Genomic DNA, 22,324 nt, shown 5'->3' with positions numbered 1-22,324 from the left:
TTTTGGCAATGAATGTAGGGAATGGATTTAGTAGTCTGGGTTACATCAGGCCGTCTTTCTATTATATGAATTCTATGAGTAGGTGCTGTCTTTATATCCCTTATGCTCTGTGCAGACACCTCACTTCATCTATATGACTGATGCTTCATACGAGTATCGATGTTATTCGCAATTTTAGGCAGTTCACCTCCCCTACTAGTTTTTGATGTTGGTCTTGACAGTCATTCAGCCTTCGTAAATCTTTTGGCTTTATTAACCAACATGAAGATGATATTAGTATGATAATCATGTCAAGTCTCAAACTCCTCCACTGATGTAGACTGGAGTTTTTTTTGTTGACGGTTGCTGGTACTGTCTCAATAGTGTACGTCATAATCTACAGTTTGGCTGCCTGTTGCTCATCTCTTCCCCATGGCACTAGCTAGCTGTGCATTGGTGTGGAGGAGGGAGGCTAATTTATTCTAAGTAATCAACCATCTTGGGAAAAAACGCTGGCCAGGCAATGACTGCAGCAAAGAGGCACAGCTTTAACTTAGCAGCCAGCAGCACAATGCTTTCCCAGAGAGTAGTGGAAACAGAGAGGCTTTCCCCTCTCTTTTTTCTCTCTCACACACTGGCCTTAATCTCCCTCTCCTCTGTGTTTTTCATCTTTGTCAGGGAAAAAAAAAAAGATATTGCAGGCTGCATCAGGTGCTGACAAGAGTACCTTGAGGAAATACCCTGTTGATCATGTAGCACAATAGCTGTTGCATAAGCAGAACGATCTCGTACATTTTTCATGGACTTGCAAGGGTTTATTTGCATTTTTTTTTTTGCATATTGTCCCATAAAAGAAATATCCCAATCAACCATGGCTTCTCAAAGTATTTTAATCATTTTTGTCAGCTATGCAAAATTATTGTCACCTGGCTTCAGCAAATTACTTTAAACATCTGCATGAACATTCACTGCATGTCATCTTTTCAGCTGTAAAAGAACAAATCATGTTAGTCCTCAAAGTAGTCCTCACACATACTAGTGCTGCCGTTTTATCTTCTGTACTGTCTTCTTCTTCCAGGGTTTGAACTAATGTTTCAACAGAGTAACAAATAAAAGTGTCTCAGAAAAACTTCAGTAAGTTAAAAACTACTAGATTATAGTGTTGAGCTGATTCGTAAAATTATTTTGCTGATTGTGAAAGACAAAAATGATGCAAAGCAGGGCAGGACTGCAGACCAGTCCAGTCTTGGGAAGTGCAAGGAGTTGGGCTGGTAGGGCTTAATCACTCCATTAGCGAACGAATCCGGTGCTATTGCAGATTTGAAATTGTGTGGGACATGAAATTTAAAAAAAGAAAAAAAAAGTATTTGAAACATGCTTCAGCTAAGGCAGATGAGCTGCAGATTAAAGGTGAAACAAAGTTGTATCAGCTCATAGCAGGGAGAGTGGGTGGTATTGTCCAAGATGGAGCTAAGCAAGACATCCTCCCTCTTGCAACTGCCTGCAGGCTTTCCAGACTCAGTCCTATGACACAGCTAGCTTTTTATTTTTCATTTTTTTAAACGGTTTGTTGAGCCTACTGACATCCCTTTCCTTGATGTCACCTCCCTCGCACACGGAAAGTATTGCAATGGTCACTGTGTATTAGGGCAAGTTGCTGATACAGATATGTGTTGGCACAAACCACCTGAGGCAGAGTTTGTGTGTTTGTGTTGTTCCACTGAAACAAGTTGTTAAATGACACGAACTCCATAACTCAACGATCATCTTCATATCCTCATAAACATGTTTGATGGCAGATGTCACTTGTGTCCTGCTGTGAATTGTCCTACAGGCTTCTTCAGTTTAACAAACATTTAATATTAAAATAAGGACTCAAAGCAGCTCACAGTGGCTTTGCATGGATATTGAGTTAATACACTAAATTTGATGGTGCATGTTTTTGTTCAATATGCCTTTTGCCCAATAGCAGCTGGGATAGCACAATTGTTGGTCATTAAAGGAATAGTTCGCCTCTTTTGACATGAAGCTGTATGACATCCCATATTAGCAATATCATTTATGAACATTGACTTACCCCTCGCTGCGTTGCGAAAAGTTGCTTCTGTCGTGTTTTATTTGGCAGCTCGTTCATGCTTGCACTATTTTCTTAGCAGTGGCGGAGTAATATCAACGAACATCCTGTACAAAATGTCAAATAAAACACGACAGAAGCAACTTTTCACCACGAAATTTGATATGGATTACCAGTGCACACCAGTAACCACTCCGGTGAGTTGATGATTTTGAAAACGGACGTTTATTGTGCTTTTACGGACCTTTTTGGACATGCGCATGACTTGCCATTCTGAAGCAGATTGAGAAGAATCAAAATTAGGCAAATACCGGAGACAGCAGTAAACATCAAAAAAGCGGTGAGGGGGGTTCTAAAATATTGCAGACGACTCAGAAAAGAGGCTTAATGTTGAAAATACCGCAGTTCCCCTTTAAGGGGATTCTCTATTGGAAAACCAGGATGTAATGAATTGTCAGTATTACACAGCTTGGATGTGGTATGGTGTTGTATGCTCAGTTTCTGTGGTGATTGTTCACTGCCTGTTTGGAAGTAGACTACATTATACTGTGCATTACAGACCATGGCATGCATGCACACAGTGTGCATTCATTACTATTGTTAGCTTTGATTTGACACGTTTTGTTGCCTCAGCAACCAGCAAGTGTCATCACTGCGGTGAATTTGTGAGATAGCGAGGAAGGACTTACATGTAGGATAAAACAGACTGTGGAAATGAGCTTAAGAGGGAAACTTGGAAAAAAAATATTATAATCACAAAAGAGGGGTTATAACAATAATTTTTGTGAGACATTTACTGCTCTCTGTATCAGTGTTTCAGTATCAGCCAACAATATACAGTCTTTATGTGCAGACTACCAATCGCAACACACCGTGAAACTGCACACCAAACATACAATACTAGTCCATAAAGCAAATGAAGCCATGAACTCAAGAAGGAGGAATCTGTAGCACATTTGTGTCTTCTTTACCCTAGCTGAGAATGTGATCTACCCCACACAACCTTGAAAATCCTGTTTCAGTTCCCAGGTTTTAGCAGTGGTTGTCATGGCAACTGTGCATTTTATTTCTGGCTCCTTTGAAATGGTGTGAGATCCCAAATGTTATGTAAGACAATGTGCACTGTTCCAGACTGGGGTTTCCTGCTGCAGAGAACTTAATTACAGGGGAATGACACACACTCAAGGTGCTCCAACACTGTCTCCTTATTTAACTAAGAGCTTTTATCACATAATGGTAAGATGTATGCTGTAATTGCTGTGCAGATAACTGAGCCCAGGTACCTTTACTTATATTTGTCTTTTGGACAAATTATGTTGAGAAATTCTGTCTGTTTTTAGATGTTCTCTTTTGTCTTGACAGTCTTGAGATAAACAGAAAGCAAGATCGAGAGGGACACAAGAATACTGGTAGTGTGAACGATCTATGATACACTTGATAGAAAGTAATGGATTACTCTTAATGGGGTTAGAGCACAAACTGGCAGCTGGGATTCAAAGAATCAGAATCAGAATCAGAATCAGAATCGCTTTTTATTGCCAGGTATGTGGACACACACGAGGAATTTGACTCCGGTTACACCTCACTCTCTTTAGTGCAACAATTACAAAAAAATAGACAAAAAAATAGACATAGAACAAGATTAAATCAGAAGTGCAAATTGGTGCATGGTGCAAGGATGAAACACTGAAGTCCGGTTTTAGCTGTTTAACACAGAGACAGCCTGAGGGAAGAAACTGTTCCTGTGTCTTGTTGTTTTGGCGTACAGAGTTCTGTAGCGCCTTGCAGAAGGGAGGAGTTTAAACAGTTTGTGTCCAGGGTGTGATGGGTCTGCAGAGATGTAACCTGCCCGTTTCCTGACTCTGGACAGGTACAGATCCTGGATGGAGGGCAGGCTGACACCAATAATCTTCTCTGCAGACCTTATTGTCCGTTGCAGTCTGTTTTTTTCCTGTTTGGTGGTTGATCCGAACCAAACGGTGATGGATGAACAGAGAACAGACTGAACAATGGCGGGGTAAAACTGGATCAGCAGCTCCTTAGGTAGGTTGAGCTTCCTGAGCTGCCGCAGGAAGTACAACCTCTGCTGGGCCTTTTTTATGGTAGTGACTGTGTTGGTCTCCCACTTCAGGTCCTGAGAGATTGTGGGGCCCAGAAACCTGAAGGATTCCACAGCAGACACTGCGTTGTTGGTGATGGTGATGGGTGGCAGAGTGGGGGGGCTTCTCCTAAAGTCCACTGTCATCTCCACTGTTTTTAGCGTGTTCAGCTCCAGATTGTTCTGACCACACCAGCAGACCAGCCGTTCAACCTCCCGTCTGTATGCAGACTCATCACCGTCCCGGATGAGGCCGATGACTGTTGTGTCATCTGCAAACTTCAGGAGTTTAACAGACGGGTCTCTTGAGGTGCAGTCGTTGGTGTAAAGGGAGAAGAGCAGTGGGGAGAGTACACACCCCTGGGGGGCACCTGTGCTGATGGTCCGGGTGCTGGATGTGATGCTCCTCAGCCTCACCTGCTGCTTCCTGTCAGTCAGGAAGTTTGTAATCCACTGACAGGTGGAGGAGGGCACAGTGAGCTGGGTGAGTTTGTTGCGGAGGATGGCTGGGACGATGGTGTTGAACGCCGAACTGAAGTCGACAAACAGGATCCTGGCGTACGTCCCTGCAGAGTCGAGGTGTTGCAGGATGTAGTGCAGTCCCATGTTAACGGCATCATCCGCTGACCTGTTCGCTCGGTAGGCGAACTGCAGGGGTCCAGCAGGGGGTCTGTAATGTCCTTCAGGTACCCCAACACCAGTCTCTCGAAGGACTTCATGACTACAGATGTGAGGGCAACAGGCCTGTAGTCGTTCAGTCCTGTGATGGTGGGTTTCTTGGGGACCGGGATTATTGTGGAGAGTTTGAAGCATGAGGGGACTTCGCACAGCTCCAGGGATCTGTTGAAGATCCGGGTGAAGATGGGGGCCAGTTGGTCAGCGCAGACCTTCAGGCAGGAAGGTGACACACCGTCTGGGCCGGGTGCCTTCCTGATCTTTTGTCTGTGAAAGACTGACAGAACATCCTCTTCACAGATCGTGAGTGCTGGTGGGGGGTCAGAGGGGAGAGGTGGCAGAGTGCCAGGTGATGTCAATGGGGGGGGAGGTGGAGAGGTGTGAATGTGTCAAACCTGCAGTAGAACACATTCAGCTCGTCAGCCAGTTGATGATTCGCTGCAGTGTTTGGGGATGGTCTCCTGTAGTTGGTGATGGACTGCAGGCCTCTCCACACTGACGCTGGATCGTTGGCTGAAAGGCTGTTTTTAATCTTTTCAGCGTAGCTCCTCTTGGCTGCTTTCACCTCCATTGTCAGCGTGTTTCTTGCCTGGTTGTACAGGACTCTGTCCCCACTTCTGTAGGCCTCCTCCTTGGCCTGACAAAGTTGCCTGAGTTTTGCAGTGAACCAGGGTTTGTTGTTGCTGTATGTGCGGAAGGTTTTGGTGGGCACACACATGTCCTCACAAAAGCTGATGTAAGATGTCACGGTATCAGTCAGTTCATGCAGGTCTGAGGCTGCAGTCTCAAAAACACTCCAATCAGTGCAGTCAAAGCAGGCTTGTAATTCCACTTTGGTGTTGTTGGTCCATCTCCTCACCGTCTTGACCACAGGCTTAGCAGATTTCAGCTTCTGCCTGTAGGTCGGGATAAGATGAACCATGCAGTGGTCAGAGAGTCCCAGGGCTGCACGGGGGACAGAGTTATATGAGTTCTTAAAAACAGTGTAACAGTGGTCCAGAGTGTTTGTGTCCCTGGTGGGACACTTAATATGCTGTTTATATTTTGGCAGTTCGTGGCTGAGGTTTGCTCTGTTAAAGTCCCCCAAAACAATGAGCAGAGAGTCCGGGTGTTTTTTCTCCACGTTATTAATCTGGTCGGCCAGGTGTTGTAACGTCTCAGTAACACAGGCCTGAGGAGGGATGTAGACTCCCACCAGAACAAACGAGGAAAACTCCCGCGGCGAATAGAACGGAAAGAGGTAAAAGAGGTAGATAACCACTTGTTGGAAGAAATGATTATTCAAGTTGAGTAGGTCATAACCATTTTTTTACATATAAACAATAAGGTTCACATTTTTTAAGAATTCAATAAAGTCGGGTCGAATTCAATAAAGTCAGGGTCAGCTCGGTGGCGTAGTGGGTTAAGCAGCCGCCACATGTACAGAGGTTACAGTCCTCGCTGCAGCTGGACCAGGTTCGAGTCCCGTACCGAGCTTCCCTTTGCTGCATGTCTCCCCTCTCTCTCTTTTCAAATATAAAATAATGTCATTAAAGGCATAAAAAGCCCCAAAAAAATATTTAAAAAAAGAATTCAATAAAGTCAAGACAACAATTCACTCTGCTTAATGTTATATGTGTATCTACAGTGCTTGCCTGAATAAATCTAGCAACGGAAAACGCAGACAGACAATGTGCATTTACCAGAGCACTGCCTGTTTTTAAGAGTTACAGAACCTGAATAATTGTATAGTTATACCCACAAACTCACAGAAGTCACCCTTTGACTCACAGCAGCTCTTAGATACTCACAATAAAACTCCTGTGGTCCATTTAAACACTCTATCCACAAAACTTTACTACTTGGAAGTGAAAGTATGCTTACTTTCTTAAAGTTTTAACATATTTTTTCATCTAAATGTTAAATATTCAGTAATATACCGTGAGCTCAATATGCACGCATCGTTTCTGCACTGCACAAGTATGAAAATTGTGGAGAAAAACTCATGGGAGCCTGAAAAATTTTCATCATGAACCATCTTCCAGAAACTGGTTGAACAAAAGGATTTAGGAGGTTATGCTGAACTTTTTAACCCCACAAGAGGCTAAGAGGTATTTTTTTCATCTAAGAGTCTCTTTGAAGTAAAGACAAATTTTTTGTGATCATTGCTCAAGCACAAGCACATATCTTCCAAAATAATTAACTGTATAGTTAATAATGATTGATTCCCTACCGCAGAGCTCAAGAAGTCATATTTTTATCATATATTGCAGAGGATTTACTTGAATTTTATTGAGAAAAGCAACCAAATTACTTACGGAAATGGGTTTAGAAACCTGATCTTCTACAGAGAAGTAATTTGTATGATTAACTGAAGGGAAAAAAGTGCATTTTGCTTTCAAAGACTAAACTAAAAAACTGTGTCTGGTTTAATATAGCTGATCTGGCACAGGATTTGTGAGGAAGACTGCATATACTTTGGCTTTCATCTTGCTTTGCTATTTGAAAAAAATCTGTTGATCATTTAAGTCATTGAAATGTATTTTGATGGATGCCTTGTTGAACTAAAACATAGGATGTTCAGCAAAATGAATCCAGTCTTTATAGTCAATCTGTATTCTGTTCAAGAACTTTATCAGTCTTTACATATTTTTTTGAAATGCTGTATCTAACAGTTGCTAGTAATTGACTTTTCATTCTCAACCACTTTAAGTCATGTTTACATCGATTTTTACTTGTTCCTGTATCTCTTTGTTTTGAACTATTTCAGGAACCATTACTTCAGAGTGAACTCTTGTTTTTTTTTATCTGTTTCTTTTCAGATGAGATGAATCTTCACTTGTCACTGAATTCAATTACATGTTTTTCTGTGGAGGAATTAAAATGTTTAATCTTGACCTAGAGATGAAATGTATCCTTTCAGAAAATATAGTATTTGTCATGATATATAGGAAACATTCTGTACTTCAGATTAACTCACTTTCTGACATCATTAAGGGTTTATAACTTTAGTAAACTTCTTATACTTTAATTTGGTTTATGAATGTGTAAAGATTTCAGCCTAACAAATACGTAAACATTCATATTAAATGTCAGCTTCTCCAACGTAAAGAGATTTGTTGTTGAATGGTTTTGAAAAGTCTCACAATATTAATAATCTGTCGTTACATGTAGGAGCCCTGGTAGTAATTTCAGTTAAGGGGATTTGAACTGGATGGAGAAACTCATTAAAACTGGTCATGGCAATTCTTTTTCCGTCTCACTGGATCTCATGTCTGTACGCCTTTTTTATCCTCTTCTCTTCACAGACCAGAAGTTTCCATCTTGGTCCCCGCCGTCCCTGCCTCGGAAGTTCAATGAAGGCAGACGCCTCCCTCCTGCCAGGAACATGAAGGGCTTATCGGGCAGCCGTTCCCAGCACCAGATTCCTTTACCCCATGGTTTGGACTATGACCCCCATGTCCATGACCTCCACACTCACCATGGCTCTGACTCCCGCCACTCATCATACCTGCTTAGCCCCACAGAGAGCTGCCCCATGGACTTCCACCATCGCTACTCACCCCGCAGCTCCATCCACTCTGACTGCATGATGATGTCCCCCATCACGATAGCCCCACCTCCGGTAGCTGATCACATCTCCAGCAGCACTTTTCCCAGAATGCACTACAGCTCTCAGTATTATGACTCAGCCACACGGGAAGACTGTGCTGCCATCACAGCTTCTGCCACCTCCCCAGCTGTCGCCGCTGCTGCAGCTGCAGCAGCAGCCTCCTCCCACCATGCCGGCACCAAGAGCAACCGCCTTCCAGCTAATCTATTAGACCAGTTTGAAAAACAACTGCCACTACATCGCGATGGCTTCCACACGCTACAGTACCAGCGAACCTCCACAACCACTGAGCAGCGCAGTGAGAGTCCAGGTCGCATCAGACACCTTGTTCATTCTGTTCAGAAGCTCTTCACCAAGTCCCACTCACTGGAAGGTTCATCCAAGATGAATGGCACTAAAGGTGATATGATGGGAGGTGGAGGAGGAGCAGGGGGTTATTACCATCATGGCCACCACTCCACCAAACATGGTAGCAAGAGAAGCAAGAGTAAAGAACGTAAGCACCGCTCTGGTGGCTGGTGGAGCTCAGATGACAACTTGGATAGTGATAGCACCTACCGCACACCTAGTGTCATGTCGCGGCACCACGGGGAACATGTCAGTCAATACTATCCAGATTCCATGCACAGCCACCACTTTGGAGACCTGTCACTCAAGACCTCTAAGAGTAACAATGATGTCAAGTGTTCAGCCTGTGAAAGCATGGCCATGGCACCTGAGGGCAAATTTATGAAGAGGAGCTCCTGGTCAACGCTAACAGTCAGCCAGGCCAAGGAGGCTTATAGAAAATCATCGCTTAATTTAGAGAAACCCATGATGCACACGGACCTCAAACCTTCATCGCGAACATGTCACTACCTTCAGGTGAGTGGGATCTACTAATATATGTCCTGAATGAAAAAGATTCCCCTTGTCCTTTTATATTTTTTATGTGGATTGTAGCTGCAGAAATCTGTCTACAGTCTTTGGCATGTACAATATATATATATACTAAATGTACAGTATATGTCAGATGGATGTTTTCCATCAAATCATTTCATTGTCAATCCTTTTTCTCTCATTGGAAGATGACTTTGGTAAAATACAATCACAAAAGCTATTCAATTAGTTGTGATTCATTCAGGTGCTTCAGGTATACAAAAGTGCTCAGAGAGTTTCTTCCACCTAAGCGAATACTTCATAGCTTTAACAAAAGTTATACACATCAAGATGTGTGATGAAGTTTTATTCAATTTTATTTAGTATATTTTTGCATAATTCTCCCAATTAATATACAGTTAACAACAATTAGAGCCTAAAAAGTTTGATTTATGTATGATTCTGTTCTGTAGTCTCACTGCACACCTGCAGTGAAAATGCCTGAGGCAGGGAGAGTAGCCCCAGGATCACACAACAAAGCAGCATCTATGTTAGCAAACATGACAGATTAAGTTAGACAGTTTGAATTGGGAGTGGAGGTGGGTTGCAGAGTGGCTTGCAGAGGAGGTAGCAAAGGCAAGCAGGCTAAAACAGCTTAAATAGCACATTTTACAAGGGATTTGCCAATTGAATATGTTGCAGAGAAGTAGCTTATCAATCAGCTGATGCAAGATTGCCATAAGATCAGCTAATGTTCAGCCCGTCTCAACTTATGTCATACAATATTTATTTGAAAGCTGTTCAAAAAGAAAGACATGCAATGTATTCCTAATTACATCGAGCTCCTGTGTCCAAATCAAAATATGTGTCCTTCTTACAAACTGTGTTTTATGGTTCTTGTCATTGCTGTATATCCAAAAAGCTAATAAATGTATTTTAAGGCCATTTTAAGGCAATTTGTACTGGCAGATCATAAGAACAGTGCACACAGAAAACACGAGAGTCACTTATTAAAATATACAACAAAATAATTGAGATCAATATCCACTAATCCCCATAAAGGCCCTACTGTGTAAGAAGGAGTGATTGACAAATTGATTACAAACCCTGACAGGGAGTTGTGTGGATTCCACTAACCTTGCCATTACTCTTTGGAAGGGCAATAACAGTGTCCAGAAGTCTAAGAAGTCAATATATTTAACCAAGATTCCCTTTTGTGGGGTCACCTCAGGGAGCTATTGACTGCAGAGAGATAGTTTAACTGAGTGAATCAATGTTATGGTGGAAAGCACTGTGAATTGGCACTGAGCTAAACTGTAATATAAGAGAGCACAATGGTTTAGTGTCTAAATGAAAAACATATGCTATTCAGCAGGAGCTTTTGCAAAAGATTGTTTGCTAGAACAGTAATAGAAATAACTTTGTGGGCCTTTGTTTACCATTCCACACAACCAAAGACTGAATTACAACAGATTAGCTACCCATACAGGCTTCCAATAGATGCCATGTGTTTAGGCTTTCAGCAATCTTTGATTCACTTTCTTGTACCTTTACAAGATCAAATGTACAGTGTTTTCAGACTTATTACAGTAGCAGGCTCAGGTAACAACTCCAAGACACAAACTTCACAAGTGAGAGGTTGGCAAAGACAGATCAGAGAAAGTGTCAAAACTCCAGGAGCAACTATTACAGGCAATGAGTGAGACGAAAGCCAAAAACAAGGAGCAAGCTGAAGTGATACAATTACTTGGAAAACCCAAAAGTACCAAAGACAGGAAGCAAAAATAAAGCAATGAGAGGGTAAAAAAAAGTTAAAAAATTAAACTGGAAGTAAATAAAAAAACTAAAAAAAACTATAGAAAGCATTTCAAAATATTTCAAAAGAAAAGAAAACATAAACCATGACACCTGTTTGTGAACATTACTCTGAACATTTCAGTACAAAAAATACATTTTAGAACTTAAAATCTTAGTCCTCAGCAAGATCCAAACCAGGTACCGTGAAGACATTGACGTTGTGTGCATACTGAACCAGATAAAACTAACATCCTACTTTAGAGAGTTGAACTGGTTCCGTTATCAAAAGGCTACAGATCGCTTGGTTCTGTGGTTTCCAAACAGAACTGGTATGCAAATATGAACAACTCTGTTGATCTAATTTCAGTTACAGCTGCATTAGAACACTAAGCACAAGCACAAGATAATAGAAGTTATTAGGCTGTAATGACGTACTGGTGGAATAGCTGTATACACCTTCTGTGAACACCTCTCTTCAAAGAAGTTGGCCCAAGCTTCCATCTCAGTCCATTAAGAAATGGTCGGCTGTTAAAACTGTGGATAAGAGCTGGAGGGACTGGTCATTATTAAAGCCTCGACTCCCCAGAAGATGATGTTTGTCTCCCTTCTGCTAACACTGCATTCTTCACAGTGTGCTCCAGTTCTTTTTCATGTTGTAGCCACTTGCACTGGCACCCAATTAAGAATAATTGAAAACCGAGTTAAATGTATGCTTTGTGTGACATTTGCTGACTGTCGTGGATTTTAGAAATGACTGTGAGTTGGAATGGTGATGGAAAGTTCGCTTGGATTCTTGATCCAGCACTGTCCATATTTGGAAAGGCAGAAGATGTTGAATCGTTGCCAAATCAATTCACTTAGACTCTGTGCAAAGGTACACACAGCTGCACTAAATGCTGTTTATGTGGAAGACGCTCAGTAGAGAAGCATACCTTTGGCAAGCTTTATGTGTCAGCAAGCACAGAGCCTTCAGGTGCTATGAGCACATTTTGCACCACGTATGTCCACAAAGACAGCCTTATTCAGAGCAAAAAGTGATTGGAAGATCTGTACAGAAGTAGTTCTAACAGTGTGTGTGTGCACAACAGATTTGAACTATTTAATGTCTGGGTCCTTTTGGTGAATGTTAGCTAGTGATGACGACAGGTGTCAACAAGGTCAATTTTAATGTTTGGTTGGAAAGAAAATAACCATTTACATTTTAGCCATAAATAATTGAATAAAACTGTGTCTGTTTTGTCTCCAGGTCTACAGTATGAGACCTTTCTAAGAGCTGGGTACACACAAATTGTACATAAAATGATAATCTGGCAACAATAAACAATATTGAGTGTGTGGTAAAGAAAGTCAACAAAGTTAATACATTGTTCTGTAAATTATAAAGCTTCAATCAATCATATTTGAGCCTTTCTTTGTTTGAAACAAAGTCTGTGGTCGGTTTTTCCTTCATAAAGTAGTACAATCTCTTAAGGGATGGGTGGAAAACAAAAAAAAGGAGGGGAGGGGGGTGTCCCTCCTTAGTGTGTCCACTGTAAGAGCTACTGATGTTCTGCTTATTTATTGATAGCACCTAGGCTTAAAAAGTGTGGCATTGCATGCCCAATCCAACGATCCAACAAGTTTTACCAGTGAGTGCATGCTCCAGTTCCAATAAATTCATGGAGAAAACTAAAAATTCTATATCCTAGAGGCTTTATTTGCCATTTGTACAATCACAGACAGTACTGGTGCATAGGGTAAAGGTATCCATTTCGGTCAAAAGGCATTCAACATTCAGCTGACTAACACAAAGTGCTTGAATTGAAAGCAACTGGTCTTCTTTTTTTTACTTTACATCTTAACACTCCTTTGCACAGCGTGTCCCTTGACATGTAGGTGAACTGCTGAAACTTTACCTGAGTTGCTGGCTCTCCGGCTTGTGACCAAAACATCTAACATGTTGGTCAGACAGGTAAAAACGACCCACAGAATCGGCTGGCTGGTCAGTAACATACATGTGATTTCAATGACAGCTCACAAACCTGAAACTCCCAACCAGTTATTAAGTTTACTGCACAGTTTGGTTGACCATGGTCCTTGGGCACTCTACATGCACAGGAGGTAAAGTTATTGCTTAAATGCCAGATGCTTCAACACGTGATGATTTGAGCTTGTTTTGTTTTGGGCTTCTTCTGGTTGACCAACTGTACTTCATCAGAGACCAAAAACCACAGACAAACAATTTAGCTGGTGGCAAATTATAACCATATATATATATATCTATATATATATATATATAGATATATATATATATAGCAGCGAATTGGACTGCTTTACATCTCTATATATCTTGTAAGTGCTAACTGAGAATCAACACCATTATGAACATACATTCTCCAGAAATAAATGGTAGCTGGCATCCGATACAAGGTGTTATGGAATCTGTCTCTTAATTGTTTTTATCCAAGGGTATTTGTGTACAAGGTTCTCTCTGTGTAGCAATAACTAGTGATGGTGTGAATAAGCTCCTCGTTCGAGCAGCCTCAGAGACACAGATGAGCAGCTTTCTTCAGGTATGGCATCAAATGAACACAGACCTGACGTAGTGCTAATGAGCATGTGTACAGCCTCCATGTGTTATGGCTGCCTTGTTACCCACAGCCCCAGACCATCAGTGGTTGCACATTAAGATAAAAAATATATTTTTACTTTGTCACTGTCTTCAAGGATGACTAATTTAGTTACCATGCATTATGTGAGCATAGCAGATCAGCATATCCTATAGTTTTAGTGACGCAAAAAGTAGCAGGTGACCAGCGGCGGTTCCTTCATAGGGGCGATTTGACACAGAAAATCACGGAGGTTTTTTTTTATTTTTATTTTTTTAAATCTAGTTGCTAAGGCGGGACTGATCTACTGTAGGCAAAGATATAACCCAGGGCTCCACCAACCCTGGTATTTTTCAAGGTAGTATTTGATGTAGCTAAATAACTTCACCTTTTGTGCTCAGTCATTGACTTGTAATGATTTAAATCTTTTAAATAATGTTGACAATAATAGCAGAATGTATAATGACACATTCATTGTTAATGGTGCAGTATTATATTTAAAAAAGAGAGAAATCTCACTTAAGTAAGCTGCACTTAACCGTGTTTGACAATCGGTTATGCTTTTCTAAGTCATATTTTCCAAAACTTCAATAAACACTTGACTTGGATTTATATGCTGTCATTTTAATTACATTCTTTAGAATGAAAATTGAATTAATCTTATCATTAAGAGCTTGTGTGTTTACTTATTTCATAGAATCCTGGAACAATATGAGGAAAATAAATAAATAATGGTTAAGGTGTAATATTAACTGATTGGCCAATTATGCAAAAAATAACAAAAAATTATTAAAAATGATTACAATAAATTATGCTACCTAGACAAATATACCTCAGTCCTATGGACTTTTATGGTACTTATGGACATAACAGGGGGAAATTGCAGTCACTTTGGTTATTTGGCAGACCAAATAACCCCTCGACTCTGCGTTGTGTTTATTTAAGGAAGAAAAGGAGTTTCTGGACGATTGGACATTTTATTTCCTGCGTGGGAACATAACAGGTTTGCATCAGTGCAATCGGTTCAGCTTCGCACAGCACACTCTAATGCAGCTTTCACAGACTGGAAATTGCACTACCTAAAAAAAATATCAGGAGCCGCAACTGCAAGGGACAATGAACTTTTAATCATAGCATTAGCAAACTCAGTGATCAATGATTGAAATGCGGTGTGCAGGGCTAAAACAGTGAATCATACTGTCCCAAACAAGCTGATTTATTTTGTATTCAGAGGAGAGCTGTCGTAGCATATCGTCTACAACAGTAGATTGATGAAAACATCTGAGTAAAATATGCTGGATTCATGATGTTGGATCCCAGTTGGGGATGTGCTTAGCATCTCTAGTTTTATTTTACTTCTCCCCATTTTCTACAACCTGTAGACGATAAAAAATTCCATTTCAAGTGTCCCATGATGTCTTGTACGTCTCCTGTCTGCCCTCCTGAAGAAGGCTGTATTTCAGATCAAGTAATAGGATATTAGGTCTTAAATAAAAGAGTGAGGGTGAAACATGGCCAACGAGAACAGATCATGTAAATAAGAGTGATGGAGAGTACATCCTCCACCTCAGGGCAATAACAGGCATGTGGTGCTTTCTGGGAGAATAATTCAGCCGTTGTGGCAGAGAATTAACCAACCTGTATTAAGACACTGAGAACATTTACATGGCAACATAAGAAAAAATGTTGTTAGTCAGACCAAAACCAGACTTTTAAAATGCATGTAAACATGTTAGTCTGACCAAGACTGTCTGAACCTGAGGCCCTAAAGCCTGACTGACACACCCTTGCAAGGCTTGAATCACTCCTGCATGTATGTGCTCAACTAGACTAAAATTGGGCATAAGCATTCTGTACATGTTCCAACGTGTCATCTTCCTTATGTTTATGTAAAAACAGTAAAGTTTAAGTATATATACAGATGAATTCCCAGTAAAGCTCAATCACGTGTTTTTCTGTTTCTTTTGTCAGATGGCTAAACAGGCCGGTGTTGTGACAGTTGCTCTGCTCTAATAAAATCCTAATTATGTAACCACAGTGTCATCTGACAAAATCACCATTCAAGTAACTTAATGAAAACAGTGTGCAGTGAATTTGGGAATATCTACGTGTACGATGATCTTCCACAGAGAAAGTTAGAAGCAGCAGAATGTCATGAATGTTTCTCACACAGTCCACTGCGTCACAACACCAAACATACTTTGATTAATAAGTAAATTCTTCACCCATGCATGTATACTGGGACAAGGACGATGATCTAATTAAATGGCCAGATCAAACTCTAACCTATCTAATCTAAAAATCTAAAAAAACAAAAAAACAAAATACTGTAGATTTGTATATAGCGAATGTTTATTCACTATTTTTTATTTTATTTTATTTTATTATATTTTATTTTATTTTATATTTATTTTATTCTATTCTATTTGCTTGTTTTTACTTTAATTGTTTTCATATCTTTTAGTGTATGCTGCTGCAACAAAACAATTTCCCAAATTGGGATGAATAAAGTATCTATCTATCTATCTATCTATCTATCTATCTATCTATCTATCTATCTATCTATCTATCTATCTATCTATCTATCTATCTATCTATCTAGCCATAGCACAACTTAACCTTGCATGTAACCATGCTGGTAGTGCTATGTATGAAGCTGTTGTTTTAACATCTGCAACTGCTTTTTCGACCGTGGTAACTGATGCAACTGCACACCTGATCAATACTGGCAAATGATTTAAATCTCCATGTAAGTCAGTCAAAGCTCAATCATAATGAATATAGGAAAGATCTTAAAATCTTAATTCTGAAGTGTGTGTTTAATATACCACAAATATTGAATATAAACACTAACATCTGTTTATGTAAAATAACGGAATGACTCTTATGATATACCGAACAAATGTTGCTTATTTCTGTAGTTCTTTTCCTTAGAATTCATTTTGAGATATGTTGTACGGAATATATATGCTTCACTCTTTTAGCTGATAGTTAAAGCTAATTTGAGAGCTTGAACTGCTGTGCAAGAATTAAATATATAATCTTTCGGAGTGCCAAATTTCTAATAAGCTTGTTTTATACTTCTCATTGAGCAGAATCCTGCAGATGTGTAGAATTCAATTTTCTTCAAGGAATGTACGAATGAATACCATCAGTACAGATTAGCTTTATAGAAAACATTAGCAAAGGGATGGGTAGATTGTGAACACTTTGTTGTTGAATTGCAGTATTAAAGCTGCTATACTAACATACAGCTTTTGGTCTGATGAAAAACTTAATATTGTTTAGAATTTAGACCAGATGTTGTCGTTCCTAGTTTGGCTCTCTTCAAAGAATGAACAGCTGAGCTGCACTTTCATCAGATTTGACCAACCAGAATGAGGTGCTAAAATAGAACAGACAGAGGATTAATGTAGGTGCTGTAATACTGTGCAGAATGAGGACTAAAGTGTCTTTTCTCACAAAATCAAGTTTGATGTCTAAATATATGTTAATGATATGTATATCTCCTGATTTTAAGGCTGAGGAATTTCAATATAGTGTGCATGTTTGTCACATTTATTTATTTATTTTTTTAATGGTGTGAGTAAAAGACTAATTTCCACATGGTTACGTTTGTGTTGTGATTATGTATCTATGTGTGAGTTTTTAATTTTTTTTTGGACAAAGCTTGCCTGAATGAATTTCAGTATAATCTGACAAATAAAGTCTTATTGTTTTTAATTGTTTGTAATGTATCATATCATAACATTGTACCATGTAATATATTTCTAAGGGGTTGTCACTTCCTTGCAAACGACAGAAAATGTTGATAAGTCATAACTTTATGTTTAATAAAGTGAACAGTCTGCACAAGTCACAAGTGACCAGTCAGAGAAGATTTGTCTTACTGGGAGAGGAGCTCCTCCCTAGCTTTTAGTTTTTACAGGAAATAAATAGCACCAAACTTATTAGGACAAAAGGAGCACAACAAATTGAGAAATTGGTGTATATGCCATTTAACACAAAATTAAACTAAGATAAAAAATAAAGTATATTTTAAGTCTTATATTGTATGGTATGCTGCCACTTGCAATAAACTGCTGTTGCAAAGAACACATGTTTTCTTTCCTATTTTATCTGTGCTAGTACTTTAAGAATGACACTGTTTTTTAAGAAAAGATGTATTTCCTATAAGATGTGTGAAGCTTTTTCTTACTCTACTTCTGCTTCCTGCAAGAGACATACCATTTTTTTCTTGTATGCACTCTGGTGACAAAACAAGTTTTTTGGCTTACATTTTTGGCACACATAACTGACAGTACAGCCAAGTGCACTGATGTCACAAAGCCTGTTTGTAAGAGGTGTTTTGAAGCAATTGGCCAAGATGTCAAGTTTGGCAAAGGATCATGTTGACAGATATGCCAACCTGTTGAAAGAGTACAACCAACAACAGATTTGAAGATTTGATTGAAAAAATAAATACATCTCATCTTTATTTATTTATTTTGTGCAATGCAAACTTTCTATGTATGATAAGGCATTTTAGGGCTGTGGTAATTGTTGCATTTGGCTTTATAGTTTCAGTTGATAAATATATCTAAATGCCCATGCAGCAGTCATGCTGGTAATATTGACTAGTAAGCTCTTAAAAATCGGGCCTTCTGCAATATGAAGACCAGCAAGACCTTTTATAGATAATAAATTATATTCAGTTAGTCCATAAAACAAATCACAAAGATTATATATCTTTATATTATATAGATATAAGATAACTCCATGCAATGTACAGTAAGGACTTGACAATGTATCTACAACTGCTTTGATTTAGTGATTGACAAATGCACCTCTACATGTTATAGTGCTTTACTTCCAGTTGGGGCCGGTCTCACAAATATATGGAGCAATCTGAGTCGTGAAGTACCCTCCTGGGAAGGTAGCGTTGGACCTTCCAACTGCACCCACATCCAAGTCGTTTGTTTAGTTACTTTAGTTTCCACACTGACTAACCCCCCAGTCAAACTGGATGTGCTGAGAGTTAGTTGGTCCAACGTGGAGTTGTAGCCAGACATACTTGGATACGGATACGGGCTACTCTTGGTTGTGTTGGTGTTTAACAAGTCTTAAAGAGACAGTGAAAGTATGCCAGGTCACGATTCGAGCTATCTTTTGAGGAATGTTCCCCTGGTATCTGTGCCTGCCGCTGTTGTTGCCTGTTTAGCTCTGTTTTAGTTTGACTTAGAAGTTGGTCAAAAGAGAAAAGGGAACTTACTGTGAGATACAAGATAAGGAATATGGATCCACACTCTGGACTGGATTAGTGAGCCTGGTTCTCTAGCTTTTCTAAGGTCCCTGTACATTGCAAACAAAGTTTTTGGACTGAGTGGATGCACTTTGTATGAGTTTAAAGGTTACAAATGGAGTTCACAAACAGTTTTGCTGTTAAATCTATCTAATACAATTATGAACAAGCCTGTGCTGTGGTGAAATCTGATGCCTTGCTAGGTCTGTCCCTTTTTTGTTGGCCCATTTAGTAAAGAAAACCAGTTATAACACTATCCACTGCATACAAATGTGTTCATTTTATGGTGTTATAGTTAGTAGGTGTAATCAGTTGCTGTAATGCTAGAATTGCAATAATGTCCGAACTTGATAAAAAAATCTTCTTTTCACTTACAGGGGACAGATATGTTTGTTATTTTTGTTATGTTAAGGAGAAATTTACTGATTTTAGAGGATGCATAAAGACCTGACTCGGAAGGTTAGCATGCAGGCTTCTTGCATACAAAAGATAGCCCTGGTGCTTGTGGCATCTTTTCATTATGGCACATAAACAAATCCGTCAGTTTCTGTTCTACCACAAAAACAGATATAGCTACAAAAATTGAAGACAAGCTTTAAAGATTTGTTTTCAAAGCTTTAGGAAACACCACTATTCAGTGTATAAGCCACAGTAATGAACAGGAATGAAAAAAAAAGTTTCACAGAGACATGTTTTTTTTCTTGTTTGTATTGACAACTAACATTGCGCTTTGCTAATGTTCTGATTGAGCCAAACATATGTTTTCAATTTACCACCTACCCAGCCTTCTTTTTGCACAAGCATTTGTTGAAAAAGAAGATTTATCTGATTGTAGAGCTGAACAAAATACTGTTTCAGTATTAACACTGCCATACGTGTATATGCAAAAGACATATTGCTTGATGGGAAATGTCAGGCCAAATAATTCTACCTGTCACACTACTACTTATGTACTACAATCTACAATCAGAAGAGAGACATATGTCTGATATAATACAACTTGCTAAATGATCCGGGCTGTGATTGCAAAGTCAAATGAGAAAGGAACACGAATGAAAAAGGAATTTTTGGTTGCAAAAAGAAACAGGGAGCTGAGTCAATTCATTGAAACAAGAAATAACAGAGTCCTGTGTCTGATAAGACTAATTTCTCTCAGACAAAGAGAAATACAGCTTCACCTCACAGTCTTTCTTCTGTGAGCACCGGTGCCTTCCTCCCTGCAGTGAAAGGAATTGGACAGGTGGGCCCCCTCTCTATGCATTCACCGGTCTCTCTGCACTCAGTTGCAAATCATTACTCGCCTCCTCCCATTCTTCTTAGATAGATTGTGAAGAGACAGCTTCAGTTCTACTGCCCTTCGAAGGTAATTCTGAATACCCTTACTCTCAGTACCACTGTCAGAACAGTGTTTGAAGAGGAAACAGCTTCACCTCTGAATAAAGAGGGCCCTTCAGTCAGAAGCACAGATGTACTTCTTCTCTGGTGTCTGGAGTTTTGACACAAACTTAGAGCATTAAAGTAACTTTTTTGTATTTTAACGCAGATGCACTCTCCTACAAAATCGCCAGTCATTAAGATAATGAATTAGTTCTAAATAAACAACTAAATCTCATGACAGGTTGTACAAATATTATGCTGGTCCACAGTGAAAAACGGTGCGGTTTCACAATTGATGGTCAAAAATTGTACAACGGCTTTTTTCTTAACTCTGTTCCCTACACAGATGCAGCTTAAAATCATGTTCAGTCAGGATTTCAATGTTCTACATCTTCTTCTATGTTCCTTTGTGATGACGTCCACAATCACCCACATTAGCATCTCACTTATTCACAGACCTTCATGCAAGAGATCACTAGTACAAGACTTGTCATACATCTTTGCCCTTGTATACGTTCCTTCTTCTCTACTTTCCTGTACACCTCTGGAATACACAAGCAAAGCTTGACATTTTAAGCCATTTTAAACTGATGTGCCTATGTTGCATATTGGTGTCATGTTTATGAGTGCAGAGACAGAAAGGGGCTTTGACATTGATCAGCCTCTGAGCTGGCAAGGGAGGTAGTAACAGAGGTAAAACAGTCTCTTTATCTCAGGGTAAGCTGGCATCACTGAACATGCTGATCCAACAGACAATGCTGCAGTCACTCAGCTGACTCTGTGACATCAGCTTGTTGTGTGAAGCACATACTGATGATCAGTGATGATCCACCTCTTTTTGGTACGTTTGTCTTTTTAGCAGCAATGAGCAACTGATGTGTGAAAAAGCTTATGTCTCAGAACACAGCGACCTACAATACACCTGCGCTTCATCATCATTTAGGAAGTCTCCACAAATAGTGGTGCAAGTAAACAAGTTATATCCCAGAGGAGTACAGTCGTATTGTTCTCATCTTGGAATATCTCTCACAGGTGCCCCAGGATGAGTGGAGTGGATACCCCGGTGAGAAGGATGAGGAGATCCCATGTCGGCGCATGCGGAGCAGTAGCTATGTCAAAGCTATGGGAGAGGTGGATGACGAAAGTGGGGACTCGGACACCAGTCCTAAGACCTCTCCACAGAAGGCCATTCGACCTGATGCCCTTGTCCTTAAATCAGCCATGCAGAGACCCCATTTAGACCCCCAAAGGTAGGCCTGGCTGAACGCTCAGTAAGTCCATTGCAACACTATGTGTTGATTTAAATATTACATATGCAAACAGGCAAGCTCTCATACAATTGTGGAAGAAAAGCGCCAGAGTCACACAGGACATAGGTGCAGATGACAACGTTCACCTGCTGCATTACTGTTGGAAACTTAGTCTGTGACTTTTTTTTTTTTTGCTTTTATGGAGATACCCATACTTGCAAATGATGAATTAATCAAGTACATTTGATTAGCAACACCTGGCTGCTACTTACCCTCTTAATTCCTATGATAGCACGTTGTCCCATTTTTTGTTAAATGAATGATTAACAGTCTAACACGTCATGTGTTGTTGTTAATCTGAGGCTGTATTTACCTAATTCCAAGACTTTTTGAGGGCCAGAAGGGGCTGTAGATCGGTGGTTTTATTCCCGGCTAATCCAGGCCACATGTTAAAGTACAGTCCATTTAGTTGATACAGAACACCTTTTGAAATGTAAAAATGGTGTACTTTCTTTTTAACGTGACTTTTTATGCAAAAATACAGATAATTCAGATAAACATATAAAGGTTCATAAAACTTCAAGCACCACAGTACAGAATATAACAGTAAAAAGTTAAAATGATGGAATTTATTGCTAATATTAATGGAAAATATTCGCCACATAACAGTGTTTTCAAAGAGAAATTTGAATTATTCTAAAATTAGAGTCTTCCAGCTTTAGAATATTCTATAGTGAGGAGTTATGTATGTTTTT

The 22,324-nt window shown here is 39.7% G+C and overlaps 1 protein-coding gene across 1 annotated transcript in view; it reads left to right on the top strand.

The window, feature by feature from the left end:
- dlgap2b (discs, large (Drosophila) homolog-associated protein 2b) overlaps nt 1-22,324 on the top strand; it is a 79,858-nt gene that overhangs the window by 45,981 nt on the left and 11,553 nt on the right. The window contains exons 2-3 of the mRNA XM_075458474.1: nt 8,114-9,282; nt 21,352-21,569. Coding sequence (XP_075314589.1) covers nt 8,114-9,282; nt 21,352-21,569 — 1,387 coding nt within the window. The remainder of the gene's footprint in view (nt 1-8,113; nt 9,283-21,351; nt 21,570-22,324) is intronic.

The sequence above is a fragment of the Odontesthes bonariensis genome, chromosome 24, assembly GCF_027942865.1.
Source record: "Odontesthes bonariensis isolate fOdoBon6 chromosome 24, fOdoBon6.hap1, whole genome shotgun sequence".
In the NCBI taxonomy this organism is placed as follows: Eukaryota; Metazoa; Chordata; class Actinopteri; order Atheriniformes; family Atherinopsidae; genus Odontesthes; species Odontesthes bonariensis.
This window is presented reverse-complemented; position numbering and strand designations above follow the sequence as displayed.